The sequence below is a fragment of the Perna viridis genome, chromosome 10 (genome assembly GCF_037379345.1).
Source record: "Perna viridis isolate PV_CMFRI_1.1 ecotype Kerala chromosome 10, ASM3737934v1, whole genome shotgun sequence".
Lineage (NCBI taxonomy): Eukaryota > Metazoa > Mollusca > Bivalvia > Mytilida > Mytilidae > Perna > Perna viridis.
Window position 1 is genome coordinate 41171843 of NC_142454.1, and position 21916 is coordinate 41193758.

The 21916-nt window shown below is 33.9% G+C and overlaps 1 protein-coding gene across 1 annotated transcript; it reads left to right on the forward strand.

The window, feature by feature from the left end:
- The first annotated feature begins 8157 nt into the window (after window positions 1-8157).
- Window positions 8158-20904, forward strand: LOC148605808 (fatty acid hydroxylase domain-containing protein 2-like). The gene is made up of 7 exons (XM_088549369.1): window positions 8158-8233; window positions 13434-13509; window positions 15495-15598; window positions 17346-17467; window positions 18085-18290; window positions 18932-19204; window positions 20500-20904. The coding sequence occupies exons 2-7, from the start codon at window positions 13463-13465 to the stop codon at window positions 20660-20662; spliced, it is 915 nt and encodes a 304-aa protein (XP_088405495.1). The 5' UTR covers window positions 8158-8233; window positions 13434-13462; the 3' UTR covers window positions 20663-20904.
- Window positions 20905-21916: the final 1012 nt, after the last annotated feature.

A 21916-nucleotide genomic window follows, 5' to 3' on the forward strand; every position in this document is an offset into this window, starting at 1 on the left:
ATAGAAATTAACTTGTAATTTCTGATTTTACAATATTTGGTACTTGCATGGCAAAAACCAACTTCATCTTCTATGATTCACAAGTAATAATCAAGGCAGGCTGTAAACAAATGGTAAACTTCTTGTATTGCAGCTTAAATCACAGGCGTCTGGTAAATATAAACCACACTGTTCAATCTATTTGGAAAACAATTTGATGAGACTTCATCTGTGACTGTTCTTCCTTGGTTGATCCAAACACTTTGTAAAACTTGGTTTTATCCCCTTTAGTTTTACCAAATTTTGATAAAGCAGCGAAATCTTTCAGACTTTCTTAGTAATAACCACACAGGTAAATAGCTTGCAAAGAATCCAGGACATAGGAATTTCCCCATAATGATTTACCAGAATCAACTGCAACCAATCACAAACATGTCGGTTTCAGTACCTGTAAAAACAAAAATATCTAGTGGTTATTGGTGTACAGTTCATTATACATGGGACACAAATATCATTATTAGAACAACTAACAATAGTTTGCAAACTTAGTAAAATTAGAATTTAAAGAACATTAGACCATTGTAAACTAGAAATACTGTGAACAAATTCTCTTCATATCAAATGACAAAAGTAAAACACTGTTGGATTTTCTCTCTTTTGGAGTCCTCCAACAGTAAATTTTATATTCCTTCATGTACATCTACATATAATACATTGTACCTACCTCCCAATAAAATTTAATAAAAGATTCTTAAGGAGTTTAGGATTGGTTGGACTTCGGAAGTTTTAACAAGTTAAGGTCTCACTAACCACTTTCGGGTCAAATGGCCATTCCCCTGCATAGTACAAAAAAAAACCCCACTGAATCTAGAAATATGCATTGTAAGTGCATTCTGATCAAAAGTAGTCAAAATAAAGCTAAGAATGTGTACATATACCGGTACTTTATAATCATATTCATAATTTACTACAAAAGTGGCCCCATGCAGGTCAAAAGAATAGGCCTGCAGCAGCGCTAAGCTTGTCGTAAAAGGCGACTAAATAGTGCTCAGAACCGTAACCGGGGGCTAGGGCGCTTTGCCCACAGAGCAACTGGGATGTGTTCCTCAGGTGGTGGAATGGAGTACCCCTGGCGTGTTACATGCTGGGGTTGTCAGGCTATAATACGGAAAACCTGTCCGCAAACCACAGTGGTGCACCATGTTAGGAAAGATGCCACGTTCCTTGCATGTTAAAAAACCCTACTGTGGTATTCTCCTGATGTAGGAACCATAAGGCTCCGCCACAGGAGGCTAAACTGCCCGACCCTATCCACCTTTCCCTATTTCTGGTGGCAATCAAAATTTGTCGACCCCATTATCCTTGTGTCCCATCCCATTTTTCATTTCATCATTATTTCATATTCATTTTTATCATCCACTTCATGTTCATCGCCTGAATATAGCTGAAATATTGCTGCTTGGGTGTTAAACCCCCACAATCAATCAATCAATTCTAAAAAAGTGTATGAATATTGTTTATATTGTTTACATGTGTGAGTAATTTGACTCCATGCTATCAGAAAAGGTAAAAATGTTGATTTCAGTAGTTTTTATTTAAGTAAATTTTGTGAAGAATTTCTACTGCCATTGTACCATTAGAATAATGATTTTGAAAGCCTTATTTTCCAAGCTTCGCACGCAATGGTATGCAACTTTAAGATGTTATTTGTCCTGGACATTCATAGTGAAACATTGAAAGTTACTTGTTTAACATGTAAATAAATGGAAACTTTAGAAGTGGTTAGTGAGACCTAAACCCTTAAATTGGATTACCTCTCTTTGCAGTCCATCGACAGTAACTGTGTTTCTTTTTGCAAATTAACATACATGTATGATACTTAAAAAAAAAGTCATTTTTCCCTTTCAAGGGCAATAACTCTAACAAGGAGTCAGAAGACTTTTGTAGTCCTAATAATATGGATCATTTCAGCTATTGAAAGAATTTGGATAAACCTAATGGTTTTGGAGATATATGTGAAAAACTACTGTCTGACCCCTGTGTTCTATTTTTAGTGATGTTGGCCACGTTTTTTGACAAATCAAAAATCCCGTCAGTTCTATGCAGTATACCCCAAGGAACATTCATACAAGTTTGGTTTCAATTGGTCAATTAGTGTCAGAGGAGAAGATTTTTGAAAGAAATAACATTAAAAATAGCAAAAATCATTGAAAAAGGGCAATAACTCCAACATGGCTTAACAGATGAAAACCAAAATTTTACCAGATAGATCTCATCATGCTGAATACTTTTATCCAGTCAGAATTCAGCTAAACTTAACAGTTTAGGAGATATATGTGAAAAACTACTGTCTGACCCCTATGTTCTATTTTTAGTAATGGCGGCCATGTTTTTCGACAAATCAAAAATCCCCACTACAGTTCTATGCAGGATACCCCAAAGAACATTCATACCAAGTTTGGTTCTAATTAATCAAGTAGTTTCACAGGAGAAGAGTTTTGTATCATTGTTAACGACGATGGTAGACGCCAAGTGATGGCAATAACTCACATGGCCTTTGGCCAGGTGAGTTAAAAACAACATCAAAGTCTCTTCAGTGGTTGAGGAGCAGTTGCTCTTACAAAGACCAAGTTATGGCCATGACCGATCACACCAATGAATTGAGTCACCACCCACTAAAATTAAGGAGGCATACTGTCAAGCGCTATCCAAGAAGTTGCATTCATTAGCGGGACTGGACAGGGGCATGCACGATGTACACAAGCACTTTTATGTCCCCGTCCATTCGGCTACCGGGAACATAAAATAAAAACCTAGATAAAAAAACCAAACAATTCACAATGTCATGGCATTTGGTGAATGTTTTTTCGAGTTTAAAGTCCTAAATGAGAAATTGACCCATATTTGAATGTATCCAGTGACTCCAGTCCAATAATTCAAAAATGTAAAATCAAAAACATGTAAAAATCAAAACTGAGCTTTCACTAATAGCCTGAGAAATAAAGTTTCAAGAAAAAAAAACTTGAAGCCTTTTTTGGGCAAATATGGTTTGTTTGTTTGTTTGTTGGGGTTTAACATCCGAGCAGCAATATTTCAGCTATATTCAGACAATGAACATGAAATGGATGATAAAATGAACATGAAATGAAAAAAAAGGATGGGTCAGAAGGATAATAGGGTCGACAAATTTTGATTGCCACTGGAAAAAGGTGGGATGGGTAAGGTCGGGCAATTTAGCCTCCTGTGGCGGAGCTGAAAGGTTCCTACTCCTATCGAATACCACAGCAGGGTTCTTTAACGTGCGAGGAACGTGGCATCTTTCCCAACACGGTGCACCACTATGGTTTGCGATCAGGTTTTCCGTATTATAGCCTGACAACCCCAGCATGTAACACGCCAGGGGTACCCCATTCCACCACCTGGGGCACACATCCCAGTTGCTCTGTGGGCAGAGTGCCTAGCCCCCTGCTAGGTTTCTGAGCACTATTTAGTCGCCTTTTACGACAAGCTTAGCGCTGCTGCAGGCCTATTCTTTTAACACCCGGACCTGCACGGGGCGCAAATATGGTAAATTGCCCCCAACCTTTTTATGAAAAAGTCTCATAACGAAAAAAAGAATTAACAGCTGCTCCACAAGTGCATGATACGCCAGCTGTCTTGTGAAAAAAAAAAAAAAAAACACACAATTAATGTTTATAAGGTGACATGTACATTTTCCAGGATGTAAAGTATATCCTGATTCATTCCTTATTCCCACTCCATATGAAACCAAACAAAAATTGCTAACAACATGCTTACTATGATACCAAATTGAAGTAATAATTCAGATTTTTGATCTGTGGAAAAACATGGTTGCTGTTAATTGTTACTAAAAACAGAACAAGGGGGTCAGTCACAGGTTTTTTTTCTCATAAATCTTCAAAACTGTTAGGTTTAGCCAAATTCTTTCAATTGCTGAAATGATCCTTAAAATAAGATCTACAAAAGTTACAAGGAATCAAAGTTGTCAGACAACTCCATGTAAGAGTTACTGCCTTTGAAAGGTGAAAAATAACATTTTTATTTTATTTTAAAGTTTTCAGCCAATAACTTGAAATTTCATTTTGATAGATAGAATGAAACTTTCAGTTGCTAAAATGATCATAATGATAAGTCAAAATAAAGTTTTCTTTGAGTCAAAATTGATGGACAACTCCTTGGTTGTAGTTTTTGCACTTGAAATGCAAAAATTTCATCAGGTGAGAGATTCAGGCTCCTGGGAACATTGTTTATTTAGTCCCATTACTCAGTCTTAAAATCACAGAACTTTCATCAATGTAAAGATACTATTCACTAAAGTTTCATTGGATTACAGAGAAGGTTTGAAGACTACAGAAAATTGCCCAATTTTTGAATGAATTAAGTCCAAATTAACTCAATAACCAGAAATTGGAAATAAATTAAAACCAGGTCACATCAATCAAAAGAAACATTTCACCAAAGTTTCACAAAAATTGGTGAAAGCATTGTTTACTTATTGATCTAAGTGTGAACGACTGCCAAACGGACACTGGTACATTGTATACCATAATACACCTGGTCTTAAAAGAGGGGCATATAAAAAGAAAAAAAAAATTTAAAAATTTTTCTTAGCATTTGTGACATAACTTTAAATGTGAAACTTTACCAGACAGATGGAAAAGAAAAAAATGTTACATGTCAAAACTTTGTTGCAAGTGATTACTTAAAGCTTGTATAAATTTACATATACATGTACATTTTGTACCTTTAGTTTTCAAATGTACTGAAGATTAATTTCTATAAAATAACATTCTATTAAAAATGTTTAATGAACAGTTTAAGAAGCAGCAGGAAATGAAATATACAAGAAAAACCTGGAGTGAACTCTCCTCACCTCTGGATGGTTTCTGGTTCTTTATATCAATACCCAAGTGTCTTCCAAGTCTGTGTTTTATTAAAATCCTCAAAGGAGAAACAATTATCCACAAAGAATCATGAACAAATACAGCTTTAAAATATAAGTTAATATTTGTGGAGTGTTTTTACCAGACTTTAGTTTGAGAATATTAAGCGCTCTAATAAAAACTGAAAAGCCTCAAAGACTTAAAAGTATTACTCTATTGTAAATACAAATTTTATCAAAAACAGCTGTATGAGGCTCTGTCTGAAAACTAAAGAACTACAGTACATACCTTTTGTACATATATGGTATATACACAAAATTGATAAAAAATTTCAAGCTCCTTATTTTGGAGCTGTAGTACCAGAAAATGAATTAAACATACATGCACATGTATGTATGGGACTATTAACAAAGTTGACTGCCCACACAGCAGATCCAGGGGGGGTGCAAGGCCAGGAGTTGGCACTCCTCCTTTTTTATCAGAAAATTTTTCATTTTCATGTGTAAAATTGACAAGAAATGATAAATAATACCCAGGCATCCTAGCAAAATTGCAAAAAATGGCAAAATCGATTAATTTTTGCCTAACCAGTAGGATCAAAATCAAATAAGGTATACATGTATGATCCCAAATGGGGGGGGGGGGGGGGGGGTGCCACACCACAGCAAATTTTTGTGTGTTGCTATTCTGTACAAGTTATTGTTTTGTATTATCACGTATCTTGATGTTTAAATGTTGAATATGAATCCAGGACATCTCGGCACAAAACAAACTCGGCACAGTATAAACTTGGTATATGTATTTAACTTAAATAGCAGATCAAGTGAAGATGGTAAATGCAATTATTTTTTTATAGTTTTTTTTTAATTTTTTTTTTTTATTCTAAAATAATGTAGACATGTAGATGACTGCTGTAACTGCAAGTTTTTCATTATGGTTTTGTCCAATTAAAAAATGTTCAGATACAGAAAGATGCTGTGGGTATAAATTCATATTTTTCTAAATGATGGGTAATCAAACTTTGTTGGGTGAAAATGTTTTTAGATAGAAGATAACTTGTTTTTTCCATGTACAATTTCAGAATTTAGGGTTTCTGTTTTTTTTCTTCTTCTTTTTTTTTTTGTTTTTTGTTTTTTTATTTACTTATGTCAATTTTACAGTTTAGTACACATAAATTACTATACTGTGCCTGTAATTATGTAATGTTTATCTATTTCAAGTACAAAGAGTTTCCCTGATGACCAAGAGTATTCTACATGTATTTCTATTCAATTTAACACATCGATTGGCTTTGACTAAAGGGTAGAAATATAGTCGACAGGGAGTATGACATAGACCTTCTAGGGGTAACTGTGGATCGTTTTTTTTATGTTGTTTTAAATTTAAATTAGTTACACAGTCATTGTAAATTTATATTGTCTGAAACCAAGCAGAGAGGAGGGTTTTGCTGATAGGTCAAGAGAGACAACAAGAAAGTACAAATTTTCATTGAATTATTATTACTATCCAAGTACTACTATTTCAAAATTCAAAACTCTAAAACATTCAATACAACAATAAAGAAAATTGCATAACATGCCAATCCCCCAAAAAACAAAATGTTGTGTAGAACTCGTACCAAAATTCACATGCAAATGAGCTAATAACCCCCCCCCCCCACCAAAAAAAAAATCAAAACAAAACAAAAAAATACTGTACAATATATCATTAACAACTCAAGCAACATCAGCCATTATCCAACGAGATTAGTGTAATTCAATGATATGCACAGTAATGCAGTACATGTGAACTCCTACATTTTTTAAATGTGCTCAGTCGTTTTCTGGGCCATAAATTCTGCTGCAGTCTCTTAGCAGTTGCATGACAGATTTATCGTCATTGGTATATTCTATCCAATACTCGTGTAGCGTCCTTGAGTTTCCTTGACTCTCTTCCTCTGGTCTCTCAAGACCTGCACTTCAGACGCAAGTCTGATAATCAATTGCACAATGTCCGCCTCTCTTTGAAGTTCTGGTACAAGAATGTAAAAACTCACGTTACCTTTTCCACCATTAATTGCCACCCTATAATAAATCATACAATGAAATAAAAATGAAGAAAGTGAAAAATAAAATAACATATATTTGCTTAATGTGTGAATTTGTATCAGTCGAAAGGAATTTAAGTACTATCAAAACTTTTTGATGAAAAAGAAGTTAGAGATGACCATGAGATAATGTTTATATATACAGTTGTCTCTAAAGTATCGATGGCATTATACCATGGTAAAATGAATTCAAATACCAAATACTAAAATGTTCATGATTAATTGAATATTCATTGTATTAAATCAAAATAATGTAATACACTTGCATGTATCAAGATATTTTGAATAATATGCAACTACTCATTCTTCCCTCTATTAAACTCAAAGAGCTTATTTAACGCTTTTAGGCATTTTTTTTCGAACGTGGAGTGTTGTTTTTTAGTTTTAGTGGGAATGAAAATTGTAATTATATATATATGAAATACCTGTATACTTTCTGTGAACCCAGCCATTACAACTGTCACATGTAACTGCTTGTTGTCTTTTCTTGACCTGACGAGAACACTCTATGCAGCGATCATCTTCTTCCTTGGCTTCCATTTTCAAACAAGTTTTACAGCGAATATAACGTATGCATGAGGATTAAATTTAAAATTCTGAATATTCAATACTAAATTGTTTGGAGCAATTTATTCTCGAAAGGCCATAAATCATACAAAGGGGCGTTTTACACTTTATTACAACTGCACCAACTCACGTGCGTGACATGGTATTTGCCAGCACCTTGCAAATTGTCACTGCTCTGCGTGAATATTAATGAAAATCAATAATTTCTAACAATGGGTAATTATTGGTGTTATCAGAATGATAACATATTTACAATGCTCTACATCCGATATCTACCTGACAAATAACAACTAGGTATACGGATATCTGGTGGTAAATAAACAGTTGATACATGTCACTTGATAGCTAGATTTATTTGTTTCTTTTCTTCTTTTTTTTTTCAAATATGAAAATATTGGAAAAATGTAGAAATGAAGTAGAGCAACTTTAATTAAAACTTTGTTTCTCTGGTTTCCTTATTGCGTTAAAAATTATTTAAACCAAATTGATATTTCTTTCGTGTTTTTTTTTTTTTTAATAAAACAGCGTTTTTTTCTAATAATAATATAATTTGTGTACATAGTAAATATATAGTATGCCGAGTTCGTTATGTACCGAATTAACAATGTGCAGAGTTTGTAATGGGCCTTTGTGAGCTGTCCTGCATCATTTAATATACTTGTAATGGGCGATGTTCGTATGCTACATGTATCTGTGGGTAAACTAATCTCATACATGACTGATTAGAAGCCTTTAAATTCTTTACAGAAGCAAAATACTTATCTAATTCTATTACTAGAGCCTAATTCAAATATCAGGAATGTATGCATCCAAACAGGTAGCTTCATTATATGTTATTTTTTCATAAATAAGTCTGTCTTCTGTTATTATAATACGCTCACGTGCATTTAAAAATGGACGATTCGGCCCTACTGCTGTCGTCCATGTAAAGATAAAAAAAATCAGAAAAGAAATTGAAGTTTTACAAACATGATTCCCAGTATATGAATACATGAATTCATATTTCACTTTCCTTTGAAAATATTTAACAGAATCAGATCACGTTTTACACCAAATAACGCCCAGTCTAGGAAAATAGAACAACGAAAATCTTTTTTCAAATGGGGCGAAATGACCAATCGCTTCAGTTATCTCCCTTGCATTTTAATTTCCATTTGCTGTTAAAAAATAGAAATAATTTTTAGGTTACAGAACACCAATTCAACCAATGAACATTTGGAACGTACGCAAAAATAGTCCTACGCAGAAATTACCCCTGTTCCTCATAGTGCTGTGAAAAAAGTTCTCATCTTATTTAAAAAATTTAAACAGTTTCTGAAAGGAAAAACATTTCTGTACATTTTATAGGTGCATTTTGCTTCTTGTGATGTGAAGCCTAATCTCCATAATGATTTCTAAATATACCCCTATCGTGTGAAAACACTGGGATTTCCCATGCTATTTATAGAAACTTCACTTCCGGTGACCAGTACTGCACTGCAAGTCTGCTAACCCCACATGCCATTCTGAGGATTGTGAGCTGGCACATGTAGAATCATGCTGATATATAGTCCTCTGCAGGTTAAAGTTAAGGTGAAGTCCAGAGAAGCCATTGAATATTGTGAAATTTGCATAGAAGCCTATGGGAAGTGGAATTAGTGGTTTCTAGCCTTAATTTAAGAAGTTATAAATCCCTGGTTATATTTAAAAAAAATGCACATGCAAAGTTGATAAAAACAGACATTAATACACATTAATGTCTCTGGTTAACATTTGCCATACAAGGTTTAAAATTTCGAGAACTAATATTAATCAAATATATCATTTTAAATGACATTTTAAAATATAATAAAGAAATAAATTGATGAAAAGGGTGAAAAAACAACGTAATTTGCAAAGATTTGAGTTTTTAAAAAAAAAATATTTGAAATCATTTTTAAAGAATGCAGATATGTCAGGATTCTAGGTCATTCTAAATTCTGATAGATTTGTATATTTACGCATATCAGCCAATCGGATTAATTAAGTTGTGACATTCATCCACGCGCCCGTCAATAAGGTGTTAATCACTGACTTCTGCACGTGGGTCGTTAAATTGTTAATTGCGGTAATTATGATATTAATTACCTAAAAGAAGCCACTCACCCTTTGATCTCACAATCAAGAGTTTTGGTAGCTAGAATTGTTGTTGTAATCTTCAGAATCAACCACACTGATTCTTTTGATGTAAAAATTAAAAATAATATTGGCCGTAATAAGTTTTTCTTAGCATCATATCTTATGAAGCCATAGACCAGAAAACTAAGTAAGGTAAAAACACTGTTGATGGTTCTAAGCGTGGTTGTTTTTCTTAGTCATTTACTTTCAAAGGGTTTCTAGCACAGAACTTGTTTTTCTACCAAGCTGACTGAAACCAAAACTTAACTTATCTTATACATGCATTCAATACACCCAAGCTGAAGAAGCCACACTTTTTACTCATCTTTAACATAAAGCCAAAGTAGGCACTCTGGTTCTTGCAAAAGTACGACTCTGTGCGTTTGTAAGAATCTTTGCTACGTATATATTTGCATACGGTTTCGATTTGTTACGCTGACATTAATACCATCATTGTTAATAAATAGATACCCTCAGGAGCAGGGCTTCCCCTTCGGCAAGGGAATAAAAACTTTGTGAGATTAATACCATCGGTGTTAGTCCAAACCCTTAGGAACAGGGTTCCCCTTGTGCAAGGGAGTGAAGTTGTATAATGTCATCGGTATTAAAAACCCTTTGGTAAAGAGTTTTCCCCTTGTGCAAGGGAGTGAAGTTGTATAATGCCATCGGTATTACAAACCCTTTGGTACAGGATTTTCCCCTTGGGCAAGGGAATCAAAATGGCAGTTTCCCTGTGGGGATTGTGGCAAAAATTGCACAAACCTTTGTGTTTACTGTGAATCATGTAAATCATAGTTTCACAATGAATGTCAAAAAATAAAGACAAAGTTTCTTGTCGCTAATTCAAGTTTCTTTTCGCTAAATCAATTTCTTGTCGGCAATTAATGAGACCCTCCGGATATGAAAAGAGAAAAAGAAAAATAACAACAGAGAAACCTTCACTTTCTGTGCATTTCTGAGTACGGATTACGTACCTTGAAAATTAGAAATTGGGCACAAGTTTGTACTCAGATATTACACAGAATCTCCATCAATGCTTGAAAGTATACAGTGACCAGGCGCGTAGCTGAGGTCAACTTGAGGTGTAGGCAAAATTACAGCAGGGGGTCTGGGCCGCTTAAGGCCCCAGCAGGTCCAGGACGGAGCCCTGGTAGGGGGTCCAGTGTGGTGAAGCCCCCCCCCCCCCGAAGCTCGCGGAGATAGCGTTTTAGAGCATCATTTATGCCTCTCCTGGATGTATTTTATAAAAATAATAATAAAAAAAATAATAAAAAATTGGCAAAATTAAGTGCAGGTAAAAGCTTTTTTGCCTAGCGGCAGCTACGCGCCTGGTGACAATATTGACATCACATCTCTGTATTCCATCATGGTTCATCAAACGAGAACATAGAGTTATGCTGGTAATTTTCTCTCAGCTTACCTTTTAGTGCTTTACATGAAGATTAAAATGTACGGAGATTAGAAATCGCCATTTTCAAGACAGAAGCACCTCTTGTCAATCTGCTCATCAAAATTGTATTCCACAATGAATGTCGATGTATGATACAAAAATGTAGCTCTTTTTAATAGCATAATATCAACAACTAGTAGTTTTCCTTAATTTGTCATGGATAGATTTATGCTGAATTAACCACAATTTTGATCATTTTTATTTTATTTTTATTTGAAAGACCATAAATAGGGACTTCATCTTTTATTCCCAAAAGTGGCTACACTACAAATGTATATTATGTGACACACAAATGTTTATTTAAACAATCGTAAAAAAAAAACAGATTAAGAAAGATTAAAGCCAGGATACAGAAATCTTTAATATGCATAAATGATGAATGATTTCTTTTTGTTGGGGCTCTGTATCATAATCTAGATATTACTTTGCTCAATTCATGGAAAACCTGTAAGTTGTATTAGACTTTTAATATGGTCCTGCCTGGGTAAACATCAATTATTCAACTTATGAAGAACAAATAAAGTACTTTCTGACAATTTGTTAAAAAACAAATATTTCTCACAAGTAAACAAATAAAGAGACGGTTTTGCAATCTTTTATGAGAGTTCAACAAATAACGGAAACTCACAGGATGCAATCTACACTGCACTATTAATCTAATGTTATTGTAAATGGAAATGGTATACCAAAGTGACCATAACCAGAAAGCATAGACATCTTAGTGTTTCTTATTAAGCATTAGAGACTTAAATTTTTGTTGTTGTGAAAATAATGTTTAGGCCCAGGCTTTTTTTTTGTGCTATCGCTTATCGCCCCCTGACGCTGTTTTTCTAGACCTCAATCCCCTTAATCCTATTTGTTTTTTTTTTAAATGTCATTCTATGAGGCCAAAAAAAAAATATCTGTTTAGGGTTATATTCCTCCCAAAAATAGGGTAGGTCGGTCGACATATTCATTTTATTTATTTTTTTTTCATTTTATTTTTTCTCGACTAAAGTTGAGCCTATATTTGTAAAATAGCATCATGTTTAAGTCATGAAAGTTTATGGTTTTAAGTAGAAAGTTTAATCCTATTAATCATGTCTTAGTTTTATTACAATACACTTATTTTTTGCAGGAATTTTGAACAAAATATAAGTACACTGTATTGACGCTTGGATTTACGCGATATAAATAAAGTCTCCTATTCAAACGCTATTGTGACCTGGTTTTTAACGTACTTTCGGTTTTACCGGAAATGATCCGTATTATACCGGAAATTGGCATAAATTACCGATTTTGTCAATTTTAGAGAAAAAATGTATTGGGGTTGGTCGGGAAACCCGAAACAGACATATTTTTTTTTGCCTTATGACAATGAGAAAATGCAGTAAAATTAATTATTTTTTCTTCAAAACTTCAAGTAATTGAATTTAAAGTTCACTGATTCTGTGTTAAACATCTATAAGTATGTTCAATACATGTCCAACATGTGTTTTTGATATGCGTTTAACATATGTCTGCGTACACCATACGATAGACATGTTTTGACATGCGTTTAACATGTTTTTGATATGCGTTTAACATATGTCTGCGTACGCCATACGGTAGACATGTTTTTGACATGCGTTTAACATATGTCTGCGTACGCCATACGGTAGACATGTTTTTGACATGCGTTTAACATATGTTTCTGATATGCGTTTAACATATGTCTGCGTACACCATACGGTAGACATGTTTTTGACATGCGTTTAACATATGTTTGCACAACATATGTCTGATATACGTTTTGGATACGCGTTTACCATGCGTCTGAAAAAAAAACATACGTTAAACGTACGTTTGATAGACGTCTGACATACGTCATTTCAAGACGTACGTTAAACATGCGTCTAAAATTTGCCTGTGTATGGTTGTGAGACGTGTTTGGTGTAGACACGTGTTTGGTGTAGACACGTGTTCGGTGTAGACACGTATTTGGTTTATTCAGGTTCAAAATTCTTTTAAACCTACACTTACTGTTTGGTGTAGACAGATTTGCGAGATTTTCAGAGTTTGGTGTAGACAGGTTTCAGTGTATTTTGATAAATAGAAACTTCAAAAAGAGTCTAATTTAGATTGATTGCTTTCTACAGAAGTAGGTTGAAGTAACCCCATAAATTGACTTCCGATAAACTTATTATAATTTTTAAGTATTAAGGCGATGTCAAATCTTTAACTTTACACCATATTAAATACTTTTGCGTACATACATAGTCATTAAAGATACTGATCACAATAAAAAGGATGAGGCATATTAAAAAAAAATACATTAACTGTATTATTTCAGATAAGATAAAGGCTCACTAATTAAGAAGAATGGTGGAAAATGTTCTACGTCTTTCAGGTATTGGATTGACTCGAAGGTAAGAAGGGCAAAAGTATTACAGAAGATCCGTAAAGCGTTCCTTCAATAAAGATCTTAAATTTCCTGACTTCTCAGGAGAGAAACGTGTGGAGCACAAATCTGTACATTAAGTTCCAAGGATTTCTTAGCATTTCTCTTTAGTGTTAACATGAAATAAGCATTCGTAGATAAATGAGGAGGTTGAAATATTTAACTTAAAATTACAAGTATATAAGTGACTGAGATTAAAAAGAAAAAGCAAGTAAATGTTTGAGGTTTCAGGTGTACATGCCTTTATGTAAAAAATATACAGTATTGGTTTTTGTTTGATTTTTTTTCTTGTTGTTTGTAATGATTATGAATCTGTTTTATTTTTTAAATTATACATTTTATTAATTTTAAGACTATGTATTAAAATGTTACTACGTAGACTTAGATGGTGTTCAAATATTTGATTCAAATAAGTTCGTTACTAACCAGTATATATGAGGAAATAAGGGTAACAAAAACAATTACCGAACACTAATCCGTTTCATAATCAAGGTAAGTCCAAAATAAGTAAGGTTAAGAAATTATACACTGATATGTATATAAATGTACAAGGTGCAAATTGTAAGCTCAACCATTGGTCTTCAATGACTGACGAGGAAACCCTCATACCAACGGGCAGGCTGCAGCTGTCCCTAAAACACAGGTACAGCGAAACATTTGCAATATATCCACCATGTAGTCTTGAACGGAAGTGAACAGTTTTGTTGTGTGTCAACAATTTTATTTGCAACATGTAAAGTACAAAGTCTTTCATTGTATTATTATTTGCATTTTGGAGGTATACACGAAACCTGAATAATTTCAATTCAGTATTTTTTTTTCAATAATTATGACATCCAGTCAAGGGAAGGCAATTCTATTCCTGAAGTAAACTATACTACTGTCTGTAATACGTACCCTTATATAATCAATGAATTGCCATATTAGGTATAAGTTAGCCCTAAGGAAACCGTATATGTATGTAGCATGGATACAGGCAGGACTAAAACAAAATTATAATTTTTTTAAAATTCAAAATGCTCAATTATCATATCCATAGAAATTTCAATAACAAAGCTACATAAATGTTTTGAGCTAAGTGACATGCAGAAAGAGTAATCAAGGGAACCAAGGTTATAGAGGTAATCAAAAGAATGTAATCCAGGGACAAAGACCAGACATGGAAAACAGACATACACAACAAAGAACATAAAGTAACTAAAATCATACATACAAAGTAACAAAAGTAAACGAGCAACTCGGACTCCATTAAAAATGGGAGCATGGACCAGGTGCACCGGTATGGTAAGCGTCCTCTGCTTTTCACCCGTCAAGTTGCTCATAAAAAAGTCAAGTCCGGGGTAGGCAAACGAGGAAATGAAAACTATGACCCGTTGAATAAATCAGTTTTCACGGTGCTGTTGGATACACCATAACGATCCACGAGTTCATGATGATGACCATAAAACTTCTGTAGTGATGACTTCAATCTTGTAGCGACATAAGCCTGTTCCAGAAGCCTATTTGTTAGAGTTCTAGCGCGATACAAAAAGTCTGCGTAGTTTCGGTAAGCTCTGGCATAACGTATGCGTTGTGATATGAACACTCCATACGCGGGAGCCAAAGGGATGTTGCCACAGATGAAAGGAAAGTTGACAATTCTGAATGAAAACTACTAAATTCAAATATTTTGAATGAAAAATCTGTTTTTATACCAATGATATGATTCTAGGCTATGCCTATAATTGACGGAGCTTAATGTGCACCCTAAAACTGTTTCGTTAAAACACACGTGGACGGCCATTGGATCTTTGTTTAAAGTGCAACACCATGTTGCAATCGGCGAATTATCGTTCGCTGAATGCGAGAATGAGCGAGACTTTCTACACATTAAAACTATGGTTTTGAAACTGCACTGTATTAATTAATAGCACATTAAGGATTAAAATTTTGACATGACTTTACTTATTATAGGTACTTACAACAGTTTTGGGAAGCGTCTGGAAATTTCTGGAAGAATTCTTGGGATAGCGTTTATGGCTTGTTTGGGGAAAATGATTTCGCTGTTGGAGTCATAGGTACCGTATCAGTAACAATCTACATATATTAGTAGATAAACTCAACTGTCTTTAATATGTATGTCTATAAATACAAATAATCCTTGTAGTCGGTTAAGTGTTAGGATTTAGTTTTTTTAACTCAAATACAAATAATCCTTGTAGTCGGTTAAGTGTTAGGATTTAGTTTTTTTATGAACAAGGATATATTTCATTTCAAGTTTATTGCATATGTACGTGTTATTTTATGTTTTTATCTATAATAAGCGTCACACTTACACACAATGAATAAATTAGTACCGTCATTCAATATATGAATTAGGTATTCAATAGAAGATTTTAATGGGAACACTGGGCTTGGTTTCTCCTCCATAAATCGTGTTCAATAGTGTAATTTCTTGTTCATAAAATCTTGATTTTTTTAAGAATGCATGCCAAGCTCTGTTCATAGTGTTACCATTTTCCTTTCCTCTTTCTTCTTACTCAGACTTGACATTTTATGAGCAATTCGGCGAGTGTTTGTAGAAAATCAGAGGACGCCTACCAGTGCACCTAGTGTCCATGCTCCCAGTTTTTGTGGAGTTCGGGTTGCTCATTTACTTCTGTTTCCTTGTACGTGTTGATTTGGTAATTCATATTCATATTCTTTGTTGTATGTGTTTGTTTTCTAGTCGTTATTCTGGGAAAATATTCTTTGATTTCCTCTCAGATTTTAGTGACATTGATTCCCCTTTCTTGCTTTGCAATAGACCCTTTTGTGGTAAGTTGATGAGTATGCTCAATATACACTTCCGCGAGGAAGGGCTTGGGTAGAAAGTGAATATTGTGCACCCGCTACGCGTGCTCACCGACTACCTCACAGTTAGCACAAACGTGTCTACTATTTAATTTCATTCTCCAACCTAACCTATAGTCTCTTACATCTACTAAAGTATTTTTAATCAGTTGAAGAAGAATTCTTACAAAATATCTGACGGGAGGTAGTTCATTACGGCGAAAAAACTTCCAAACTCACTTTTATCATGATTATTTTTTTTGAAAAAAATACACATCACATAACCCGTCTTAGTTTATTTTATACGGTTTTACTTTTGATATAAAAAATACAGATTTTACATGAAATTGGCACTTTGTAAGAGTTATCATTCTTGATTTGGTTGATTTTAGTTTGAGATGGATGTATCGTTTTTTTTTCAAACAAAATATTATAGATCTGTATGCAAAAAGAACTGTAGTAACGAAAGTATATGGTATATGTAAATCAAAACGACATCGTTGATTCGATGGTTTTTTCTACACCTTGAGTCACCAAAACCATTTGCAGTGGTTGAACTTTATATTGGTATTTAAGGGACTGTCCATGTAAAAAACCAGGCTAGTCTTATGATGTGGATGGCACATGATAAATTTTATCTCACGCAATGTTTATATCATATGTATGTCAAATAGTAAATAGATTTCTATAAATCGACAATGGGTGGCTCAGAAGATGACTATAAAGTTCCCTAGAAAGTAACCAAATTTTGCTCAAAATGAATTTCAATACTTTCTATGTAATTTACTTCTTTTTATCCGCTGCAGTTAATGCATTACCAACAGTCAACTTTAAGGAAGGATGCATTTGCGATATGAAATAGAAAACATTTGTCATGTGCCACCCACTGCCTGTTATTTGTATGGACACCCTCTTAAAGCATAAAGAAAAGACTACACTTTGACCTGAATGGTCCATTCCTCGTGTAACCCTTGTGTAACTTTATATTTACAGGGACAATAGTTTTCATCAATGCTGTAACATGGGGAGCAGGTGCTCTTCTTTTGATTTTGGACACAACAAGAAACCCCAGCTTCCTTCTGAAATATAAGATACAACAGGATAAAAATGTACCAGTAAGATATAAAATAATCACATGACAGAGTCAGTAAACAGTCTCCGGGACAAGTTTGCCTTTCCAGTCAGTGCAAAAATTAAGCCTCAGCGAAAAAAAAAGATTGATCAGAGATGATAAACAAACGTACTAATATAAAATTGACATAAGTTACATTCTTACAATGCTTACCATCTAAGCACAATTAGCATTTAAAAATGGGTTTCCTCTGTATCTAAGAAAAAAAGTAACTATGATGTTCTACGTACAACGCTTTTACATGCCCATGGAACGTCAAAAATGAAACATTAAATTCTAACAATTACATTTCATATCTTTCTATAATATTTTTGATATACATAGAGAATAGGCAATGCACAATGATCAATAAAAGTAGTCCACTTAATTGTGGGCGCGGCCTATATGAATAGTTCGTAGATGTGTTTCACAGACTCATAAAACATCACTTGTAAAGCCGATTATCCAATGAGATTAGCATATTTTAATAATATGCATAGTAAATGAAATTATTTTTTTTCTGATTTTTTGGAAAGGGACCATTGACTGTAATTCTTATCTTAAGTACCATGAGTTTCTTTACTGAAAAACTAGTAACTCTGGTTTACATTGAAATCATAGGTTGACAAAGAAAGGGTGAAGAAAGGTATGAAGATTGTCATTTTCAATAGTTTTGTGGTATCCTTCTTCGTCAATTTGGTTGGATATTACGTAATGAGATGGCGGGGATGTCCCATCAGCGGTGAGATGCCGACATTCCAGACGGTTATACTAGAGCTGACCGTATTCTGTGTAGTGTTGGAAATAGCATTTTATTATTCTCACATGTAATCATTTTACCACAAAATGACACTATCTATATTGTTCCCTTAATGATTATCCATAGCCGTTTAAGGTGGTAGACCTACGGTAACGGGCATAACTCGTGAAATCAGTGATATGTTTGCTTCATATTCATTTTCACCAAAGCCTATCAAGCTTTTATTTGAAACAGAATGAAATCAGTCCAAGTTACTTTGATGCTTTCATGAGATTAATGTAAAATGCTGAATACAAACTTTCCAATGATTTGTAAGAGTAGTGTCCCTTACCCTAGGTCTACCTCTTTAAGTTAACCTAATAGAAATTAATAAAACTCGTACAGTTTGAATCTATTCTTTTTAGCAAAAAAACTGTTCAGTTTTGAGGACAGTATATCAAGGTAGAATGTTGTTGTATTAAAAAAATAGGGCCTTTAATCGCAGTTAATATTTTTTGAACACGACATGAAGTTATTGTTTTAAAATTTATATTTAAAATTTTTATATTCAAATTTTTAAAACCACAATTATAAAATACAAAGTTAATTCTGCTGTTTTTTAATTATTGATTCCGAAGGGGTTATTGCCCCTTTTCATGTTGAAATGTGAATATTTGTTATCAACTTTCTGTTGTTTTAAATAGATCCATTTATTTCCTTTTTTTTCAGATTGCTGCATCGCAACAATCTCTACAAACGATTCCACAAAATGCATCACGAATGGACCGCCCCGATCGGGATGATGACTTTTTATTGCCACCCTGTAGAGCATTGTATGAGTAATTTGCTGCCACCTCTGATGGGACCAGTAATAATGGGATCTCACCTCGCAACAACATGGTTGTGGTATTCCATAGCCATAGTATCAACAACCATCTCACACTGCGGTTATCACTTCCCATTTCTATCATCACCTGAGGCACATGACTACCATCATCAAAAGTAAGGTCTTTTTCAGTCTTTATATAACTCCATGCAGAATTATCTCCATAAATTTAAGGTAAAACAGTTCTTTTAGTTTTACTGGTTGTGATTACTTTGGTGGGCCCTAAGAAGAGGGTTTGCAAAACAAGAAAGGATATTTAGGATTTCAATGTTATTGGTCAATTTTTACCCCATACAAAATGCACAGTTTTTTGAAAGTTTTTATTTAAAACACTATGAATTTGAGATAGCACTGGGTTACTTGTTTTTCGGTTTGTTGTATACTCTGTTGGATTAAGAGTGACGGGGACTTTAGTCTATTATTGATTATTATTGCAAAAAATGCACAATATGAATATATACCGAACGGAGGATTCCAACTCTCCTGGATCCGCCACTGAATTAGGAAATTCAAATACACATTATTATTTTCATATTATGGCTGCGTTTTTCGCATTGACATTTGTACATTTGTATTTTACTGTAGATTCGAATAGACCCCAACAGTAACGTTTTATCAGTATATAATAATGATAATATGATATAAATGTTAATTGGTAAAAAGCGAGAGATTATGATAAAACAGTCATAGCTTTGGTAACAGAGAAGTTCTTATGTATGTAATAATTGTGATAAAATTCTTAAACCTTGTTATTACCCATGCAGCAAAGATGCGGATGGTATAATGTTTGACCCGTGTCCGTCCTTCCGTCAATCACTATTTTGTCATTGTCTCAAACATTTTAGAACTTGATGAAACTTAGTATAATATGCTAACTGCATACATACGTTCAAAACAAATCTAAGTGGTTGTTTCACAGGAGTTGCGATGATTATAACATAGTTTTATGACATGTACTACTGAAGCATCTAGTCATCACAACTCCTCTGAAACTACCATTTAGAGTTTATTGAACTTATATATGTAGTTAGGTTACAAAACATAGTTGTGCTTCATACCAGGAAGTGATTGGGAATTACACCCATTTTAATTTAGTTTTCTTGATTGTTTTACTAAGATATATTTAGTTATTCAGTTAAATATGGCAAAACTAATGTTATTTTAGGCATCATCATCATATGAAAATCTCTGAATTAAAGCCAGCTCTTCCTCTAACGTAATAGGGGCGGGGTATGTGAGCGTTCTCACTAAGTACTCCATTTACCATGGTCATTTGATATTGTTTGCTAGTCTTGTTCATTTTGTTGTCATATCTGTTATGTCAAGTTATCATAGTGGTAAAAATTATATTGAATCGTATTGCTTCCAGATTTTAAACTGTTCTTTTTACCAAATTTACTTTCTTTTCAAGGTTCAATAACTGCTTTGGTATATTTGGAGTCCTGGACCGCCTCCATGGAACTAATGATAATTTCCGAGCCAGTAAAGCTTACCAGCGTCACTTCACGTCATTCAGTCTCACTCCCCTGTCTCAACAATACCCTGATGTTACACAAGAAAATAAAGGAAAGTAGAAAGTGTGACAAGATTTCCAACGTTGATCTTTTTAGTCATTATTTGTTGACAGAAGACAGAAGTTTTGATATATTGGATGTTCCTATTGACAAATCAATGTTGTTTAGAATGTACTTAACTTATTTTTAAGTCGCTGTTATTGTTAGCGATTTCTTGTACTCGTAATTTCAGTACTTTACATTCATAGGTGATTTGTATAATTATATATTATTAATCCATATTAAAGTGCTTAAATATCATACATATGTGTTCTACGTTTTTTTGCTGGTATGAGAATGGGAAGTTTACATTAAAAGATAAAATGATCGGTTAGCATTGAACATTATCCAGTTTTCGATTGAGACACAGGGGCTGGGAACAATTATCTATATAGGTCATATACATTATCAGGGCCCAATATATATTTATACACAGCTATTGTCAGTAGTTTAAATCTGGTTCCCTGTTCAGTATCATAAGCGACCCAAAGATTGCTTTAAAAATGATAAAACCATGTGGAATCAAAACATTACCTGCACTTTCTTGCGACCAGTTGTTTCGATAGAAAAACATTCAGGTCATCACGGTTACGAAAGAATAATCTTATCAAGGTAACCAAGATTCAAGCGGTAGTTACCCGATTTTAGAGCATATCGCATTCTTGCCATTTCGAATGTTGAAGGCAAGCCTAAATCAGTGGCATTGAATGTTTTACGATTAACAACTTACGAAGACTTAGTCTTTGATTTTCAAATACTTTCTCATGATTTTGTTGAAAATCAAAATATTTTAAGAGGGACGACTTTTTCTTAGATGGATGTGACGTGATTTTTCTATGGTTAAGTTACAGATTTACCAGCTTAATACAATTCTACAGTAGAATCATGCAGCAATTAGTGATACATGCGAATTGTTTGCACAGTATACTATTTTGAGTTACTCTAATATATTGATATAGGTAAATAACCGTCATGATAGGAATAAGGTGCGTACACCAAATCACGCTAGAACACAACAAATATATATAAATTTTAAGTGTCAGTCTCGTAAGAATCGGGCAGTGGGTGAAACAATATATAAAGACATAGGAAGGAAGTAGTGGTCCTTAGTGGTTCTGTGGGCTGAAGCTGACCAATGCTATGTGGAAACTAAACATCATTTGTAACTAAGTATTCTAGTGAGGATATAGTCAGCCAATTTCGAACACTTGCCTTTTGCCATATGTATTTTATCAAAGATTCAACGAAGCATTCCTCTACCTGCGATGTAAATAA